The sequence below is a fragment of the Neopelma chrysocephalum genome, unplaced genomic scaffold, assembly GCF_003984885.1.
Source record: "Neopelma chrysocephalum unplaced genomic scaffold, ASM398488v2 Primary Assembly neopelma1_73b, whole genome shotgun sequence".
NCBI lineage: Eukaryota > Metazoa > Chordata > Aves > Passeriformes > Pipridae > Neopelma > Neopelma chrysocephalum.
The window spans coordinates 4,946,899-4,967,639 of record NW_020897734.1 but is presented as its reverse complement, the minus strand read 5'-3'; the positions used below and the strand labels follow the sequence as shown (position 1 = coordinate 4,967,639).

The following is a 20,741-nucleotide window of genomic DNA, read 5'->3' as shown; positions in this document are numbered from 1 at the left end:
GGTGGCGGAGCGGCGGCGCTGCCGGCGGGGGAGCGCTGCCCGGGGCATGGCCCTGGCCCCGGCCCCGGCCCCGGCCGGGCCCCCGCCGGGGGGCACCTCGGCGGGGGACATGGAGCGCTACTACCGCCTGCTGCGCTCCGCCGCGCTGCTGGAGGCCGCCGCCGGTGAGTGCCGGGGCCGGCGCGGGGCTCGCCGGTGTCGGAGGCGGCGGGCGGGGGGCGAAGGGCTTTCCCCGGACACTCCCCCCCAGTGGGAGCAGCGGCTCCCGGCTGTCGCTCCCGGTCCCGGCGGGGAGCCCGCAGATGCCCCATCCCTCTCCCCGGCCGGTCCTCGGCTCGATGCCGGTGCCGGGGGCAGGCAGGCGCGTTGTAGGCACGGGGATACGTCGGAAGGGTTCGTCACACGCGGGTTCCCGAGCACTCGAGGTGTTATTTTGTTGTGTATTCAGTGGACGGCACGATCGGTGCGGAACGGCCCCGGGTTTTAATGAGAAGCTGTGTCCCACTGCGCTGCTGACATTCCCTTCGTGTCACTGGAGTGCGTAGCTCAAAGTGCGGTTTGGAGACGGGAGATGCTGCCGGTGACAGGAGAGTGTTCACCAGTGTGAGTCCCCTGCTCAGATTCCCATGGCCAGAACTAAAGAACTCTTCCCTGGGAAGTTGGATCTCAACCTGATGGCAATGACTGCTCTTTCACAGGGTCTGAACTAGAGAAGCAGTAGATGTGTGTAAGGTGTGTGTTGCTCTGTTAGACATCCCCTCTTCCCTTCCTCATTTCTTGGTCCTCAAACACCTCTGAATCCCAGATTATGCCGGGAATGCAGCACTGTACTGATGTGGCTGTGGTTCTATGGCTGCACACCCTGAACGTGAGAAGCAAATGCAATCTGATCCCTTTCCTCAAGCTGTAGCTGCCTCAGCGATGTTTCCTTTGATGGACAGTGATCTGCTTAGAAACTGTGTGGAGCCCTCACTTTTTCATTATGTTTTTTTCCTGTGGTGAGTACAGGTATTTTTACAATGAGGTCTTTCCTAATCCAGGAAGGGTGGTGGCACTTTGGGTGACTCCAGCCTTCCTAGAGGATGCAGGAGTCCAAGGCATGAAAAGGTATCATTCCTTTTCTGTTTGCAGCTGGCAGAGCACTTGGAGCCATGCCAGGCACAAAAAAGACAAGCTGACCCAAAAAAAAGCTTCCAGGCTAATTCCAGGTTCCTTGACCTCTTTGAAAAGCACAGTTTGGGGTTCAGGAAGAATTTATCAGAGGGTAAGTCACAGGTGAGGATTTAACCAACGTGCCACCTGCTTCTCAGGAGCTGCTTGTGTACGTGCCCTTCTGGGAGGATGCCAGCAGCACCTTCTATTCCAGCTGTCCTGCCCACTGGACCCTGTTCAATTCCCTGCACCCAGCAAACAGAGTTGGAAAACACAGGCAGGGATGGTTGTGGTCAATTAGCAGAGGATGCTGCTTGAATGGATGTGATTAAATCCTCCTTGTGCTGGTGTCAGCATGGAACACCCACACTGCTGGAGAGGAGCTGGGTGATAGGGGGATGGGGACGCAGATGGTGAATGTTTGTTATGTGCAGTGTAATGGGAGCCGGGTGAAAGCAGGTAGCAGGTTTCCTGTGAGCATGAGTGCTGTCTCCTGACCAGCTCTTAGCAGATGACATCTGTGGAATGCTCATACAAAAAAGAAATGTCCCCACAAAGGCACACTTGTGTGGTTATAGCTGCAGGATCCGGACGCGTGATTTGGCATCTGTATAGGTTCTTAAAATGAGATATTGAAAAAGAGACAAAGTTGAGTAAGGTTCCCCAGATCATGAGATTAAAAATAAATCAGATGGGTTTTTTTTCCTCTTCACTGATTTCTGAGCAGCCAGCCTAATCTGGGACCATGTTTTAACCATCTCTCTTCATGCAGAAGTACTGGAAATTTGTTGGTCATTTCTAGTAGAAGGTGAGATTTCCTCCATATCTCCCTTACAGTGAGATAGAAGCCTGTATAAAACCCATGCCTTTTATGGCCATTCTCATCTCTAGAAAGGCTTGGGCTCCCTTGCAGAGCTGCAGGGCTACAGCAGCCTCCAAAAGCTCTGTGCTGCTGTCAGTCCAGACCCCTTGGGTGGGCCACGGAGGAGTAGTAGTCTGGGAGCAGTCAGTAGTATGTGGGATGCACTTCCTCTCCCTGCATCACATTTGCTACAACCACAGTTTAATGGTTTATCATTCATGTACCAGGACAAAAGTGGAGTGACAGCAGGGCTGTGTGGGAGGGAGCAACCGAATTGTAGAACATGGTGGAGGAAAGAAAGAGTTTTCCAAAGTGCTCTTTTTGCCACTGAACTGGAGGATACTTGGAGACACGGAGCTTCTCCTGTGTGCCTGGAGATGGGGAGTTCAGAACTCAGACGTTACCCCTGGTCGTGCTGTGGTAGGAGCCTTTTGTTAAAGTTGGTTTTGGCAGGTAGGATTTCCAAGGAAATCCTGGAGCCACAAACCAGGAAAGTGCCCTCAGCCTCATCCTGCAAATAGGCAACCTCATGCTGTTGGATACGTGTCCCTGTGACGGTGGTCGTTTGGCATGTGGGCTGAGCACAGCTCAGGTCCCACACTCCTCAGTTTGCTCCACTGCTTCAGCCTCAGTCATCTCATCTGCCAGCTTCCCTAACGTAGGGAAATTTAAGGTCATTGGAAAATTGGTGGGCAGAGGAACTGGAGTGTGAGGAGCACTGGTGGAAGTGACTGGGTGGGGCTGCCTTGTTTTCTGAATCCCTTTTCCTCTCAGGCAACGCTGGGCTTGGTTATACATCAGGGATGAATCAGGATCTCCTGGGGCAGAGTTGTTCCCTGGGACCCAGTGCAGGCACAGTTATCCTGCTGCTCCAGGGATGTCTGTCCAAGGGCTGGGTGGTGTGAGACAGCCAGCAAGCACCAGCAATATCCTTCCCCCCTCACTTTCTATTCCACTGGCCTTCTCCTGCTGCAGGAATGCCATTAGCTGTATTTGGAAATGTGCTTTTGCTTAAGGGGGGAATGCCAGAACTGGGCATTTCCATTTTCGTTTCAGGAAAAATTGTATTTATTTTCCCTCACTTTGCAGCTGAGTTTCCAGGTGATGCCATTGGGGGAACCTGGCTGCATGGTTTAGTTTCCTGGCTATATGGGCTGTGAAAGAAATTGTTCCAGTGACCTTAGTGAACTTAATCCCAGGTTCCTTAGGTAGGTAGGGGGCCCCAAGGGTTTACTGCTGATACATCTCCTGAGAGTTACTTTGCGCCCAGAGCTGGAATTCATCTTGGAAAAAAATAGCACTTGCATGGTATTGAATGGTGATGGGAAAGTTACTGATGTCTGTATGTTGTTATTGGGCCTTTTCTTTTTTTTTTTGTGCTGAATGGGCTCTGGTGTGAGGGCTGATGGTGGTGGCTGGGAGGTGTGTACTGATGGCAGAGGCTAAATGTGCATTTTCCTGCATAGCTGGCAAATACACTCTGGTGATGATGTGAAAACACCTGTATATGCTCCCTTGGTAAGGGAAGAGAGACTGAAATTGGAAATAGGAGAAAATTAAAAGTACATTGAAGCTCCTAAGTAGTAGAAATGCAAGAAACTAGATTTTCTCAACTCCCACACTGCGGTTGAATCCACAGGAGTGGGTGTTGAGAACCTTTTATTACGTTTCTTGCAATAGACACGAATTCATGTATGGTGGAGCTGGCTTTTATCTTTCCCAGTTTTTGCTTAGTTTGGTGTGATACCAGAATACAGTTTTTCTGATTGGACGTGAAAACATCAGAGCATAACAGGAGGTAACACGTAAGCCTTGTTGCCATATAGTTTGCTTTTTCTTCATCTTTTCTTAGAAAAGCTGCCACCATTTGTCAGCTGCTAAATCTAAATTGGAAGAGATCTCCCCCTCATGAAACTCCGCTGTCCTCACCACACTGGGACACCCTGGACCTTTTAACCTCCCCTGAGCATCCTCCTCCTCACTGACAGCATGGCACAGTCCTGGCTCCTGTGAACCCTCCTGCTCACTCCAGTTCCCAAAACCGTATTGGAAGGTGACATTCCTATGAATGTGGGATCCTTAGCTGGCTGCAACTTGTCTGGGATCCTTGGCTGGCTGCACCTTGTTCTGCTGGCAGTGATGGCCCATGGTCAGCAGGAATGAGGTTTGGCTGGTTTTGTGTGTCAGTGAGTGGCTGCAGCTGTGCCATGCCAGTGCCCCGGGTGTTCCTGCTCGTTCACAGCTGGTGTTTCCCCACTGGAGGGATGCCCAGGAGTGGGAGCCTCCAGCCGTGGGACTTGCAAGCTCGGCCACGGAGCCAGATCCTGGGTCACTCTTTGCATGCCTGGATGTGGTGGTGTCTGATCCCTCTTTGACCACATGGATCAGCTCCTATTGTGATTCAGCTGGTCCTGTGGGGACATTCCTCTGTGGGATGGGCATGCTGCCTGGATGATGATCCACAAACCTGGCCTGCACTGAGTTAACAATTTCTCCCTGTTTCTTCTTTCCTTTCACAGCATTTTCTTTTGCGTTTCTCCTCTTATCCTCAGTGTATATAAATCTAAGCCTTTTGAAAAGGTCATTCTAGTTTTTCAGAAGCTTCGTGCTTTTTTGCTGTACAGTTTCTTAGCTGAGCACACCCCCAGGTTTGGGTGATGGGGATGTGTGTCTGTGCTGAAGCATCGACTGCACATAAGCCCCGGAAGGCCTTGGTAGAGAAGCACAGCCCTGGGTCAGGAGAGGACCATCTGGTGCTGTATCCTGCCTCCTACACTGTGTTGGAGCAGGTGCTTGGGGAGAAGTAGAAGAAGGAGCTTGCAAACAGAGTGAACCTTTCCTTAAAAATCCTTCCCAGTCTGACAAAGGATAATTGAAGGAGCCCTTGAACCTGGCGTGATGACCAACCCATCGTGCCTAGTGATGGACTAACCCCCCTGAGGCTTTCATGCCATTTGCAGGACATGGCTTTGCAGGGGCTGGGTCCCTTTGAAATGTTGGTGTGGTGGCTGCTGCTGTGTGTCTGTCCTGTCTGGCTCCAAAGAAGGTGTTTGATGCTGACCTGCCTCTGTAGTGAACTCTCTGAGGGCCACCTAGGCCTGGCTGCCAGCATCCCTGAGCTCCTGGCAGCTCCTGGATTGGACCTGCTGCCACCTGTAGCCTGGGGAGCAGGGTGTGCTGCCAGCACCTGCACCACACTGTCATCCGCGAATCCCATCATGTTCCAAGGGTGCAGCTCTTCCCACAGCTCTGCCTTCCCCTGTCCCCTGCATTGTGCTGGTACTCTTCCTAGGAAACATCAGAGGTGGAAACTCAGCCACCCTGTAGCAGTGGCTTTTGCAATGCTTCTGCCAGGTTGAGGATTTATGGAGAGATTTGTGTGGCAGGTGGAGGTTTGCCATCAGGCTATTGACAGAACTGACCCTGGAGCCCCATCTTCCTCAGGATCAATAAATCACCTCTTCCAGAAAATAGGCTTTTATAAACCTAATCTAATTGCTAATCTGTCCCTCCAGATGAAAATCTGGTTTTGACTGGCTGTGGATAGGAAGCAGGTGCCTGCAGGCTGAGCCCAGGGCTCAGGGGAGAAGATGCTCCCGTGAGCCCTCAGCTCCAGTGAGGTGTGAGCTGTTCCCATGGGCAGGGGGGACAAAGGGATTGCAGCAGTCAAAGGTATTGAAGCTTTATGCCATAAATATTTCAGTGGGTCTTTTGTGTCGCTTGCTTGGCAAGGGGAATGGCTGCACCACCTGGAATTACAGACTGTTGAATGTGCCAGGTGTTTGTGCAGCAGCAGAAATTGTTATCCATATGCTGAGACGGCTGAAGGAGAATTTGCTCTGTGTGGCTGCCCTGGACAGCAACAGTCCCTTGTCTTTGCAGCAGGTACCCCCAGCAACAAGTGTCTATGTGTCAGGGCAGGATGCACAACCAGCTAAATGTGGTTTTGGTGCATACGAGGGTGGTGCAGCTTGGAGGTGCTGTTAGGAATGACTAATGATGACATATTTAGCTTCTGCAGCATACCTGAGATCACGTGCAGATGTAGGAGAGACCCACAGCAGCCTATTCACTTTACACAATAGAGTCTCTTAAGTTTCTTTAGCAGCTGAGCTCAGGTGTGGAGAGAAGGACACTTATTTGATGCAGGCTGTGCTTTACTGCAGGGTATTCTTCACATGGGGAAAAGGTCATCACAGGTCTAAATCTGTGGCTAGGCTGTTCCCTTGGCTATAAAGATATAATTGCAGCATAAGGTTAACCCCAATGTGCTCTTCTTGCATGACTTTGGTGGAAATGAGTAGAAAAGTCTCTTATTAGCAGGTCCCTCTACTTTTCTGCCCTGTGAATCTTTAGAAGTCCTTGGTATGTGACCTGTGAGCCACTGTGACCCTTCACACTGAAAAGTCACTTGTAGGGGAAAACCATCCCTGAGTCTGAAGTCCCTGGGGAGGAAACCACTGAGTCCTGGCTGGTGGACTTATGGCTGATCCCAGGATCTTCAGTTCTTTGGTATATCCAGAAACCAGTCCCATGGTTTACCCACCTGTCCAGGTCAGTCGAACACCATCCAATGGTTATTTCAACAGGGTTTTTAACACCTGCCCTTTGGTGCCAGCTCTCACAGAGCCTGTGCAGACATGGACACCTGCATCAGCCTGATGGATGGATGGGGGCTGCAGGGGTCTTTCCTCTTCTCGACATCAGACATGCTCATGACCCTTTGGTAATGCCATATTCTGCTGGCACTTGTGCCTGTTCTGTTCACAAATGAGGACATGAAGCCAATGGTGACACGATTTGCTCCCAGCTACCAAAGAGTTTAGTCTCAGAGCCAGGAAGCAGCCTCAGGACCTTGGCTATCAGTTCTCTGCTCAGACCAGGTCCTGTAAATAACCTTCTGGTGAATACTGCAGTCCTTGTTGAGGAGCACAATGTCCTATTCTCTGCCACACGTTCTCTAATACACGTGCTGTTCGGTATCTCCATCAGTCTCTTGCCACCTGGCTGGTTGCCAACCCCTCCTGGCTCCAGTTCCCACAAACGCTCTGTAAACACCTGCTTTGCCTGTACACAGTGTTATATTCTGTTCCTGGGCAGGTATGGAGCAGGATGGAGAGACAGGAGCATGGATCTGGTCATGTGGGTATTAGGATCCTAGTCCAGGTGTAAGTTTGTTGGGGAAGCCACCACCTGGAGATCACACAGGTGGGGCAGATCCCCCACAAGGTACTGGTTGAAGCAGTGTGTGGGTAATAAGGGCAGCTGCCTGGATGCCTCTGTCCTCCTGCCCCTCTCCTTCCCCGCAGCCAGGGACAGGCACTTTGTCATTTGGCACAAGCTTTGTGTAGCGCAAAGTCTGTTTGCAGACAGTGTAAAATAATGGTTTTTTTCCTGTTAACTCCCTCTGTCCTGCTTTCTGGACATGGTGCATGGAAAGGCAGAATTGTATTGTGTTGTGTATTGTTTTGAATGCAAAGTCTTTTGAAGCTGATCAGTGAGGAAACAGGGTGAGGCTCAGCTACTCACTATCTGGGATAACACTGTGGTTTAACCCTGCCAGCAGCTCAGCACCTCACAGCCACTTGCTCACTTACCCTTCATGGGATGGGGGAGAGAATGGGAAGGGTAAAAGAGAAGTAACTCATGGGTTGAGATAAAGACTGTTTAAAAGGTAAACCAAAAGCCTTACACCCAAGCAAACCGAAACAAGGAATTCATTCCCTGCTTCTCCTGGTCAGGCATCCCCAGGAGAGCAGGATTCTGTCACATGGAAGGGTGGGAAGACAAAATGCCATCACTCCAAACTCAACCCCCTTCCTTCATCTTCTCCAGCTTTATGTGCTGAGCATGAGGCCATATGGTCTGGGATATCCCTTGGGTCAGTTAGGATCAACTGTCCTGCCTATGTCCCCTCCCAAATCCTTGTGCACTCACAGCCCACTTGCTGGTGGGGTGGGATGAGGAGCAGAAAATGCCTTGACTCTGTGTAAGCCCTGCTCAGTGATAACAAAAACATCCATGAATTATCAATTGCGTTTCCAGCACAACTCTAAAACACAGCCCCATACCAGCTACGTTGAAGAATATTAACTTTATTCTAGTTAAACCCAGCACACCAAGATGATGGAGACTCAGGTTTTCATACAGCAAGGAGCCCTGTAGGATGGTTTTCTGTCATTTTTCTTGGAGGAGCTCTTTGGCTTTTACAGCTATTTAAATGTCAAGTTTAACTGTTCCCCATATCCAAAATGAGTGCTGTGTGTGATGGGCTGCAGGGTCACTTCTTTAGGGTATTTGGAGTTTGGAGAGTGTATGGCAATCAGGACTGAGTTGGAGGACAGATCACAGGTGATGCATTGGTCTTTCTCCTCAGAAATAGGGCTGTGCTTCTGTTCTTTTCCCCAATGAATATATGATTTTGCAAAGTCGAGCAGCTTCAGCAGGAGAAGCGGAAGGGCCACTCTCCTCACTGTGCTGGTTTCATGGTTGGGGCACTCTGCTTGAAGGGAGCTCGGTTCCCACTCCTGTGCAAAGCAAAGGTGGGAATGGCTTACTCCTCACACTCAGCCTAGTTTGTGCTCCATGGGCTGTTCAGGGAGGCTTGCACTGACACTGGGCTTTTGACAGGGTCATGTGGCAGCTGTGGCAGCTGGAAGAAGCCCTGCTCATTGAAGGTCCCTGAGCCCCAGAGCTTCCTGCAAGCACTGTCGATGTGTGTAGGTCCGTGTTACAGGTGTAATTAGTCTCAAAGGAGATGCTGCAGGCAGGTGGGCTTTCCTGCAGTGGGACAACCCGAGACAGACACTGGCTGGTGACCCCAGTTAGCCCAGAAAGTCAGAGGGATGTGGAAATAGTTTACAAATGTGCTGATTTGGAGGCTTCCTCAACACCGAATAAATGCTGCTCTGCCAGCTGTCCAAATGGACAAGCAGCTGAGAACAGGCAGATCACGGGGAACCTCAGTGTGATCCTTTACCCTTTTCATTTGATTTTCTTCAGTTTTGTTTCCTAGACTACAGCAGCAACTCCCACATGAAAAACTGCTATTCTTCATTCACAACAAAGCCATCTCCAAATGGATTTTGTAGCAGCAAACAGTATTTGGCCAGCGTGGTGAGTGTAAGGCGCTGTTACATCAGCTTGGCAGATGTGTTACACAGCTGCTGTCTGCAGATGCTGCGGGGCCTGCGAAGTTTGGAAAAGGAAAGAAAACAATAGGTGCTAAAGACCAAGGCACTTCAGAGTTTAATTGAGTGTTACAAGAGGAATTTGGACTCGGAGAGTAGCTGTCCTCTCTCCAAATGTCACTACAGACCTCCACTGTGCATCAAAGTCCCTCCGTGCTTGAATCGCCTGGAAAGGGGAGATCACTGACAATGGGCATCATCCTCACAACTACAGGCTGTGCAATGGCCTCGAGATATGGCCCTGTGGAGGGGACACAGCCAAATGTTCTGGACTGTGTAAACCAGGAGATGGGGACAGGACAGATTCAGCAGGGCTCCTTGCTGAGCCACGTTAGTTTTACCCAGTGGGATAGAAAGCTCTGAATTCCCCCTTTGTCTTTTCCCTGCTTGGCTTCACACATCCTCCAAAACTCTGCGTCATGGCAACAATCTCCCTGCAGGAGAGTCTCTGAATGTAATAATTGCAGCAGCATTTTATAAATGCCCAGTTTAGAACCTAATAAAAATGATGCTACATTGTTATGACAGTTTACCCGTCCAGATGCTGCTGGATTTTAGTAAAACCTGAGGTCATACCAGCTGTGGGGCACAGCAGTGTAGTTTATATACTCTTGGATGCTGAAACATGGGGAGTTCAGGCTTGATTTTGTAATAGCTGATGATCACAAAGCCTCTTTTTGGCTTTGAAAGAAATGGCTGGACTTCCATGAAACTTTAACTTCCTCTGCCTTGTGCCAAGTGACATACAGGCTAGCTGTACTGTTCATAACCAGTGCTGGGCAGTGCCCTGGGGTCTTTTCTGTACTGTCCCAAGGGTGTCCTTTAAAGAAGAAATCCCCAGTTTGCTCAAGAGCACCAACTGAAGCCTTGTTTGAGAGGCAGATATCTTTGGTGCCTCAGTGCCTTTGACTGCTGTTTTTCCAGAGATTAATATTTGAGGACAAAGGTCGTGCTTCTGTACAGGATTTATTTCAGCATCCAACTGATGTGCCTCAGGCACAGCAACACGCCTGTGAATTTGATGCCAGCACTTGATTTTCCCTAATATTTGCCCGGGAGGTTGAGTTCGGTGGCCAACATAGAGCGAGTGCCAAGGATGAGTTGGCCAAGGAGTGGCTTCAATCGGACCACAATCAGGCTGTTGTAGTGCCTTGACCTTGCCAAAGGGCAGCCATCCTTCTCCTCTTTCATTGTTAGATTTTTCTACCTCACAGGAGATGGGGAGGGTTTGTAAGGGAATTGCACTGCCTGCAGTGAGGTGCTCCCACCTACTCCTTCCTTGAATAAGTTATTTTGTTCAGCTTGGCACTGCTCAGAAGGACCTGATTTTCTGCAGGTGCTGAGTGCCCTCTTCCAAAACTGTCATCCCTTGGGAAGCAAGATACTCAAAGTCATAAGGGGATAGGAGTCTGGGTGTCCACCTCTGTGCCAAAGTCAAGGATGAAACATTCAGTGGAATGAAATGTTGGGGAGCAAGTAAACCATGACTCCTGAGCATGGTGGGAAATGTTTTCTATGATGCTTTGTACCTCAAACCCCAAAATGTCAGGTCCACTTGCCATCGTGACCCTGGTGTTGTGCTTAGCTGTCAAGCTCTGGGGTTGGGGGCCACCTGTGCCCATGTTTCCAGAGAGCACAGCAGGTCCTACTGCAGCCCCTAGCACAGGTAGGATTAAAACATCCATTGGTTTTTGCAGTTTCCATGACAATCATGGGGAAATTGTAGGTAAGAGAGATGTGAAAGAAGAAGCACCAGACTCTGGGAGTAGATCATGCACTTTTGAGATTGTATTTCTTTTCTGGAAAGCAAAGTTTGAAAATATCTGTGCAAAAATGCTTATTTTTTCCCAACCATAGTTGTCTCCAGTGTAGTTGAAGGCTGCAGATTTTAATGTTCTCAGTGAGAAAATATCTTGTGAACCTTTTTTATTAAGTGATATTTTTACCATGCAAAGGTTAATCCCCTTTCCCAACCTGTTTCCTGATCAGCTCTCAATTAACTGGCACGTCCCTCCCATATCAGTGGAGAACCAACACAAAAGCTGCATTTACTGTCAACCTGGAGCTGTGTTTGCTTTTACTGTCGAGCACTTGAGTCATTCGTGGGTGTTACAGCACATGGCAAAACTGTGCCTGGCTTTGCTGGTGGCTGCATTTCCGGGAAAGCCGGGGTAGGCAGGGTGAGCTTTGGGGACAGGCTGTGAACACAGACAGGCTGCTGAGCAGCCCCACACTGATTTGAGTCAAATATGTGTGCACAGTGTGGACTTTTGTCTTGTGTTTCCAAAGACCCGCATGTTTAATACCATCTACTTCATGTCTTGGAGCTCATTAAGTTACTAAGTGTGAATTTTATCAGTATGAAACTGTTGACTTGGTAAAAACATCAATGAATAGAGAAGAAATCTCTTGCTGCTGCTTGTCCTCAAGTTGGGTGAAGCAGTTGAATGGGAGACAAATATTTGAAATATCTTTGCAAAGCAAACTTCCTTCTCACCAAGACCAATTCTAGGGTTAAAATCAGGAATGTTTCTGTAGATGCCAGTGGGACTGAGGCTTGATCCTTAACAAACAAAAACCGTGGTTTTATCTACAAGAGGAAAAACAGCAGTATGTGCATAGAAGGGCAGAAAGCAGCCCATGGCTGGTGGGAGCTGCGTGAGGCAGAGTACCCCCCACCTCCTGCACATCTGGGCTGCTGTGCTGCAGCACCATACAGCCCAGTAAAGGCCTGAAAAATCTTTAGATAAAGTAGAAGTGACCAGAAAGCTTTTGGGAAATGGGAAATAGAATAAATATTGATTGTGCTGGAGTATGCTGAAGTATGCAGCCCATCTGATTTAAAACAGCCAGAAGATTATTCCCTAGGACCAACTCTGTGAAATAATCAGAGTTTAAAATTTCATTATCAGAAAGCCCAAGGACTTTAATCTGTATAGATGTGCTTTAAAACATTTATTTGTGGGAACAAGGATGTTTAATTTTTGGCTATCATTCCATATATAGATAATCCAGAAAAATCTCTACCAACTACAAGCTTCTCATGTGTTTAGTCAGTCTGGTCTTTGTTTCCTTCTCCCAGGGAAAGATTAAGTGGTGTATGTTGTTCCGATGTGCTCCACTGACACTGAAATGATCATGGTGCTAAATATGGTACTAAAACAGCCTCTCCCATTATTTAATTAAAAAGAAATCTAATAACTGAACATAAAACCAACAGCCTCTCCAGTGCCTATGGCCCAGTGCCAGGTGAACACATGATTTCAGAAGCTTATTTGTTCAAAATTAAAGACTGTAACAGTCTCAAAGCCCAACCTTGTTCCCAGTGCAGCAGCCTGGGACACTGCTGCTCCCAGCAGAAACCTCAGCCTATTGCATTGGCAAGACTAGGAAGCACTGGGAGACTTTGTAAAATAGGAGAGTAAAATTAGTAACTCCAAAATATAAAAATTTACATTGGATATGACCCTTTGAGGGTTGAGGGGAGAGCACTCAAGCTTGCAGGCACTGCTCCCATGGTACATTTACTAGAATACATGTGTTACTCATATGTGTTACTCATATGTGGCATTTGGCCTGTTACTGTTATTGCTTTCTGTAAGATCCATGTATCCTTTGTTACAAAATTTCATGTATAATTTAGGGAAGCTGCATTTGGTTCAAGTTCCACCTTTGGATTAGCACATTGATAAACGGGTTTGCTTTGGATTTGTGCTTTCTTTTTGACTGCTGCTTTTCCCTTTTTCCAGAAACTGCAATACCCTTCTGTGCAAAGGACATCAGTGATGACCTGATGAAAGAGTTTGCTTTTCTGTCTGGTGAGTACCGAGAACTTCTCCAGGATCTCTCTCTCATCTGTGTGGTAATTAAATACTCCAGACAAACTTTGCACTATTTGGCAAAATGATACTCCACAAGGAATATTACCCATCAGGTAGTATCCAGTGCCACTAGAAATGTTGTTAATAAAACATTGAAGCAGTTTGAAAGAGCAGATTAGGTTTCTGTCTCGTGCCATACTGTAAAATAGTCTTATCTTCCAACACTCAAGGCATTAACAAGTGCTTTGCTCTGAAATATATTTCCATACCAGTGTGCTGTTTTGTCCTTGTATTTCTGACTTTTTTTGCTGTCCCATATAAAGTATGCTCAGTAAATAAAGGAAATATCTGGTAACTAATACTTTTGTTTCTACCACCTGCCTGTATGTGTTGTGCTTGGACTGGGTTTTGCTATTTTGGTGATGTAAAAAAACCTCTGTAGCAGTGGCAGTGTGTTTTCTGATGTGACTGGTGGACCCCTGATCTTTGCTGTTGGCCCTCTTGAAAAGCACAGCCACGGAGACATCCTTGTTTTTATTCCAGGTGGCCGAGGGAAGGACAAGGCTTGGATTATCACCCTCCCCGACAATGCTCGCTTCAACGAGGTGCCCGAGGAGATTGTGGCTAAAGTCTTAACATACCTAACGTCAATCCCGAGGTACGAGGCTCTCTTCCAGCTCTTGTCTGTGATGGGCAGAGGTGTGAGTCCTGCCTGGGTCAAGCAAGGGTAATGCCATATGTGGGGTTGAGGGGCATCTTCAGCTCTCAGAGCAAGGAAGAGGGAAAAGTCAAATGATGCAAGCCCTTACGGTGTCCAGGTGTGGTTCTTAAGGTGTCAGTAACTGCAGAGTAAGAAGTGGACATCATCCCTATGACCTGTCAGCTGGAATGTTTAGTTTATTTAGTTTATTAAGTTTCTAATTAACAGCAAGCTTTCCTCAAGCTTTGGCATGTGTCACCACTTAATATATGCCATGCCAATGCAAAATAATATTTTGACATGTACAAATAGAGAGTCATTACTGTGGAAAAAGAGAAATGAAGCCAGAGGAAGAGACTAATTACAGGAACAAGCCATTTGGGGTCCCCATGACAGGTGATGGCTCAGCAGCTCCCATTATCCGCCTGTGTCTTGGGGTTAAGCTGCTGACAGTCTGCCTTTGCCTCATACAGGGCTGCATGCTTAGATTAATGGCCCTCCTATTTCTTGCTGCTGAGCCTGGTGACTCAGTTACTTGGAATGCTTAATTTTCTTGAATAATGCCTGTTTTGGCAAATTTCTTCCTGCAGGGAGAGCAGGTTGACAGCAGCTAGATGGGAGCTTTCCATCAGTGGCTGCCTTGAAAGAAGTATGGAGCATTTACCCACCTCTGCGTGGAAAAAAAAAAAGAGCATCTGGTTCCTCTGTCCTCTTTTTGATGGACTCTGAGGTTTTGTGGGCTCCTGGCCTGCAGAGCACTATCCCAACAGGACAGGACCCTGCTGTGGTGTGTGACAGCCAGAGGGGTTTCTCCTTCATCCTGTGCAGGCAGCCCGTGTCTGTGCGTCTGCACTTCCCAGCTCTGCCTGGTTTCTCCAGGGTTTCTTATTCCATGTGACTGTAAACACCCTGGCATTAGCATGATGAGCAGTCTTGCTGTCCCTGTAATAGGTCAAACTCAATCAGGAAACTAATGAGAGCTGTGAGCTTGCTGGTGATTCAAACACGTTCAGCATGTTTTAGTAAAATCACTTTAATCATTCTTCTCTGCTCCTCCTACCACCATAACAGCCTGCCCCAATAAACACATCTAAACATGTGTGCTTCTTAGCCCTTTGGAGCCAAAAAGGCCGCAGTGTTGGTGAGCAAGGAAAAGCATCACCGAGGTGAGGGTGGTAGGCAAGTGTCAGCTCTGGTACCCCTGTGTACACATCTCTCAGCTGCATCACATCATGGGACCAGAGCTCAGACTTTGGCCCAGGAAGTCCCTGAAATAGGTAAATATTTGACCTGTGTGTCAGAGTTAGCTGTGGGAACACCAACACCTCCTTACCCCAGGCCTGTGGATGTTTAGGGGCATCTCAAACCCACACACACTGTGCCTTTCCCATGCAAGCAGTAGCAAAGACTGTGTAGTGTCCCACTGATACTAGTCTGAGTAAGCCTCATTGGAGGCTTTGTCAGAATTGTAGTACTTTGGGAAGCTGAATTTCATAAGGCATTTTTCTCCTGGAAATAATTGTTAGATAAAGGAGTGAAGCTACTCTTCATTCCTCAAGGTGAGAGCATTAATAACAGAGCCAGGAGAAAGGTGAGTCCTGTAGGCAAGTTAATTTTTAGGATTCCTGGCAACTGTGCTGCAGGCAAGGAGGCAGCTGCAGAAAGCACTTGAGTGAAAGAGCTGTAAAGGAAAATAAGTAGGTCCCCACCTTCCATGGCCTGCACATCCAACTCAAAATACCTCCCTGCCTGTCTTCAGGCTGTGCTTGAAGGAGAGGCACAGATAATTGTGATATATGTAAGATTGTTATTACAAAAAACTGTCCTAATTACCATTAAAGTCAAAGAAAAATAATGCTGTCATTGAAAACTAAAAAAATCCCTTTATATATAGTGTTGGCTGCGTGCCTTTCTTCACCAAGAGGATGGCCAAACACTGGAACAGGCTTCCTAGAGATGTGATCGATATGCCAAGCTGCCAGTGTTTAAGAGGCATCTGGACAATGCTCTTAAAAACATGCTCTAACTTTTGGTCAGCCTGAATTGCTCAGGCAGGTGGACCAGATGATCGCTGTAGCTCTCTTCCTACTAAAATACTCTATTCTATTCTATTCTTTGACTATCCAGCTTTTTGGTAGTTAGACAAGCTCTGCATTTTTCACTTATCTTGGGAAGTGAGGTGCAAAGTGGTTTAAAGCTGTGACTGATAACAGAGCAGTGGCACAGTGCAGGGTGCTGTTGGCTATAAATACCTCTGAATTTAAATATTAGGCAGGTCGTGACGGTGTGCCCTGATCCCACCAGCGGCAAAGAGTCTCTCAGTCCTGTGCTAAATCTCACAGCTGCAGACTCTGGGATCCAATTTCAAGTCCTCCTGCAAAACATCCCTGGTCTTTATTTTTAGTCTGGTGCATCCTGCAACACATACAAAGTTAAAGATAAGTTTAAAAAAAAGGCGACAAGAAGCACCTAGAGAGAAGTAATCTTTGTCCTGGTTATCTGTCTCCATCTTTCTGCTGCTGGATGCAAATGAACACCCCTTGCAGCCTTGGTAGAAAGCATTGAATTTTTTTTCTTGTCAGTCTGAAAGGTATATTGCAGGCCTGGAAATCTGATAAACCTTCAAGGCCTGGGTTGCAAATAGTCACAGACTTGCTCCACTGGCCCCAGAATAAATTTAAAATTTCCCACAGTAGGTTCCGAGGCTGTTAGACTGCTGGGAACTTTCTTCTTTGTTTCCATAAGGGAACTGATAAATGTAAATTAGCATGCTTAGAGGTTACTATCTGAATATAACCTTGCCCTGAGTAAGCGGCTTATTTTGGCATATTTTTATTAACTGGCAGTGCACTACAGTCTGGCTGACTTTTCCAAATTACTTGGATTCTGGGTTTTTTCTTCAGGGTTTATTATGATGAAGTGCTCTGTAAACACTATTTTTTTGGTTTTTTTTAATATCATGGGGAGTTGGGGAATTGTTTCTGTGCTGTAAAACCAAAGCATTTACTTTTGCCTCAGACAAAAGGATCCTTTGCCCCTCTCCCACCTGGGTCATTTACTTTGTGGTGGGGGTGAACAGAACCAACAGAAACCTGCATGTTGCCAAAACTATTTTAGCTAGTAAAGGTTTTGGCTGAAAAGTCATGTTCACAATGTACAACCTCAGACTTTATTACATGCAGAAGTTCTGTGTACGACCCATGTGTAAAATTTGATACTCATTTTCTCTGCTGTTTTCTGCCATATCTCAAAGGCACTGAATAAATTCACGTGAAACCTTTGCACTTTGAGTGTGATGTTACAAATCCATAACATATATTTGTAGAACAGCTTGGGTCCTTCCTAGATGCCTCTACATATCTTCAGTCAACTGTTATTATGAGCCAAAGGGAATTTTATTTTTTATCCCTCTGAGCACAACTGCTAATTCCTTTGAAATATATTTGTCAGAGTTGTGGCTGTCACAGACCAGAGCAGCAAGATGTGTACTGAATGAAAGCTCCTGCACTGGCTTCAAGTGTCTTTTTTTTTTTTTTTCTTCTGTAGTGAAGTTGCCAAATATTGTCTGCCATGTGATACTTCTCTGAGTAATCCACCATGTGTTTTCCCTTGCCAAACACAAGAATTAGTGAAGACGGTGCTTGCAGGAGGCTGCTTACACAGGGCCGTGCCCAGTGCAGATACATGACCCACCTCTGGGGAGCCAGCACGTGTACTGGGAGCCTCTCCCCAGCACTGAGGCGCCTGGATAGGGTGGCTGGGACATGGCTATCCTGTTTCAGCATCCGCAAAATAAATATTGTAAATATTACTTAAGTCTCCTGTAAATACACTCACACTGCAGGACTTGGTTACAGGCTGGTTACCCTTACCTGTGTGCAAACACGATTCCAGTTTGTAACTCAGGCTGCCTGGGAGTGTCTTGTCACAGCTGGAGCCTGGTCGAGCTGTTCCCAGCTAAGCTGGGAAAGGAATATTTGAATTACAGACAGGAGTTCAGCTGGGCGTTGGGTTCCCTGCCAGACTGGGCACCCCCGGTACGGCTGGCTCGCTTTGTATGAGTGGGGATTTCAAAGCAACTCAAAGGATTTGGGTGTCAAAAGGGATGTCAGGAAGCCTGTGCTTGCCAGCTAAACCAGAGTACGTTGGAAAGTGCCTCCGAGCAATCGCTGCGTCCCCAGTGGGACTGCGGGAGGTGCTGGGGAAGCCACAACAACCAGTTTCAGCACCAGCTCCCCCCTTCCCTCTGCCGAGCTGGCATTGCCCTTCCCTGGCTTGGCATCACTTCTGTTGCCTTTTGCCAAAACAAGCCAGGAGTCATCGCTTGATTGATGAAACCTGGGAAGCAGGCAGCTCCCTCAGCTGGAAGAGCTGGGCAGTGAAGGCAGGGGGGTCTTGGGGCATCAGCTGGAGGAGGCTTCTGGCAACCCCAGAGCTGCTGGGCAGGAGCACAGCTGCCTCTGGCCTCTGCAGCGTCCTTCTCAGGACCAGTTTGGGTTTCAAGAGCAATCTGTTGTCTCCAGCAATCTGTCTTCACCTCCCACACAATTCAAAGTGATGCTTAACCCTGGGCTACCACAGTCACTGAATCACAGAAAGGCTGGAGTGGGAAGGGAGCTGTGGGATCATAGAAGGGCTTGGGTTGGAAGGGATCTTAAAGATCATCTAGTCCAACCCCCCCCAGCTAAAGCAGATTCACCTGGAGCAGGTTGCACTGGAATATCTGGAGATATTCAAAACCCCCAGTGGGTTTTTAGTATCTCCAGAGAAGGAGATTTCACAACCTTTCTGGGCATCCCTGTTCCTGCCACCCTAAGAATAAAGAAGTTTCTTCTCATGGACTTCCCTGTGCTTCACTTTGTGTCCATTACCCCTTGTCCTGTTGCTCAGCACCCTTGGAAAGAGTCTGGCAGGAAAGTTTTTTCCAAAGGGAATTTCAGCCACCGTGGAAATACCAAAATGTGGTTTACATTCCATGTTCTTGGCTTTGGGGTTTTTTTGGGGGGGGAACAGAGTCACATTTCCACAGAATATGATCTGGTTATTGGTATTTTCTTATCTCACAGTCAATATGAGTCTGACACCAAATTTATCCTGATCCTGGATAGAAGATTGGACACATGGACATCAGTCAAAATGACTCTCCAAAAAATAGCAGTAAGTCCTCTTTAATGTTAATTTCTTTTAATGTACTAAGTCACCATGTCCATTTATGTATCTCTTTCATAAAACACTGGGAACCAGGAGCAATGATGCTCCTGCTTTCCCTCTAGGTAGTATTTTGTTTTATGGCCCTGTAATTAATTTGAGTGCATAAATGAGCTGTTTGAGTATTAATTTACTTGTTTGATTCATTTGCTTAGTTTTGTACTTTTTCATAGTGGTTCAAATGTGTTTTGTGCAACATTCTATGCTTTTGATGGGTGGAAACTTTGGCTTCATATACTTTCTTTTTAGACACTGGTTATTTGTGAGACTGTACTTTACCTAATTGTTGGTGACTGAAAGTTTTAGGTTCTTTAAACAGGCTTCACAAGTGTTTGTATGTGGACATGCGTGGAAAAATCTATTTTAAAAGCGTATATATTCATTCATGTGTTTTAAATAATCTAGTACACATGTTTATGTGCTGCACATGATCAGCACATATCTTGTCTGAACATACCTCAAAAGTACTGTTTTTGCAACTCAGCAATGTGTTGTGTCTTATGGAATCAGAGCATGGATTTACAGTAGTGCGTGGAGGTATTGAAGAGTCATGTTAATAGATGCATGGATTTATGAACATGGATAGGTAGAGCTAATTGATAAATCCTTTCCCAACCAGAACATGCCATATGAGTAAATCAATGAAAATAATCTGGGTGTGTTATTATTGCTCGTAGCCATTGAACAGTTAAAGACATTGATCCATCTGATGGAGAATGAAGTAAATGGTTATGTTCTGAGGAAGGAAATGCTTACCTGTTTCCGGTCAGATCGGATAAAGTTAGATCTTACAGTATTTCAGATGGTTAGTACTGGAACAGCAGAACTCAGTGTTAAAAATATCTGGCTTTGGTGGCATTTTGCTGGTTACCATCTCATAGGAGGAAGAGAGGGTTCCCTTTTAGCAGCGTGCATAAGATACCGTTGGCAGGATTTTGGGTTCTGATTTTTCTGAATGTTATGAACTGAATTTCCAAGTGTGGTTACCATACCATTAGAGAAGAAGCAGCATTTAAAAAGTGGCTCTTTAAAGTGATCATCAAAATTCAGTTCTGCTGCCAGCTTTGAACAGGTGCTAGTACCAAGAGCACCCTTTAAGGACGATGTAGTTGCTTTGCATAGTTTGGAAGTTTCAAATGTGAAAAAATCCTGTCCTAATTTGTAGCTTCTAGAGAAGTGTCATTAATTTTGTGTTTAATAAGTAAATTTAATTATTGTGTGGCCTTTAAGCATACACCCTGTTTGGGTAGCTATATGTGCTGTGTGTCCATGTGGAGAAGTGACTTTGCCTAGAGTATGAGGGCTGTCCATGTAAATGGTGGGGAGGTGATCTGTGAAAAGAGGGATGGGAAGCAGGAAACCTGTGTCCACTAAATCTTAAGTCTTGGGAATCTTGCCTTAAAAATAGGGTCTGGCCCTAAAGGGCTGTCTCTGTGTCCAGGAGGCATCTTGACTTGCCTTTGTGCAGCTAAAACAAAAAATTAAATCTTCAGTTCTTTCCAATCATAAACCATAAGCCATGCTGCAATAAGAGAAATCTTTTTTTTCTGATCTTTGTGTAATTTTGGAATAAAGGAGTGCAAAGAAGCTGAATTTGAAATACAGAGTGTGTCCTATTTTTTGAGCATATGTATATGCAATTGCAGCTCTGCGGTTGTGCATCTGATCCAGAAAAATTTTTATATCAGACTGTACAGATTTTTGGGTTTAACTCTTTGTGTATGTCTCTAATTGCATGGGCAAACCAGGCTCATGCTGGTACTCCTGGCTTTGGGAAGCGATGCCCTGCTGCCAGGGTCAAGCCTCAG

The 20,741-nt window shown here is 46.8% G+C and overlaps 1 protein-coding gene across 3 annotated transcripts in view; it reads left to right on the top strand.

Moving 5' to 3' along the window:
• The first annotated feature begins 85 nt into the window (after nt 1-85).
• MCF2 (MCF.2 cell line derived transforming sequence) overlaps nt 86-20,741 on the top strand; it is a 59,520-nt gene continuing 38,864 nt past the window's right edge. For 2 of the 3 annotated variants that reach the window (XM_027687246.1, XM_027687247.1), the window contains exons 1-4: nt 86-164; nt 12,954-13,022; nt 13,569-13,683; nt 18,792-18,882. In XM_027687246.1, coding sequence (XP_027543047.1) covers nt 110-164; nt 12,954-13,022; nt 13,569-13,683; nt 18,792-18,882 — 330 coding nt within the window. In that variant the 5' untranslated portion in view covers nt 86-109. The remainder of the gene's footprint in view (nt 165-12,953; nt 13,023-13,568; nt 13,684-18,791; nt 18,883-20,741) is intronic. The other variant, XM_027687249.1, reaches the window with a different exon arrangement.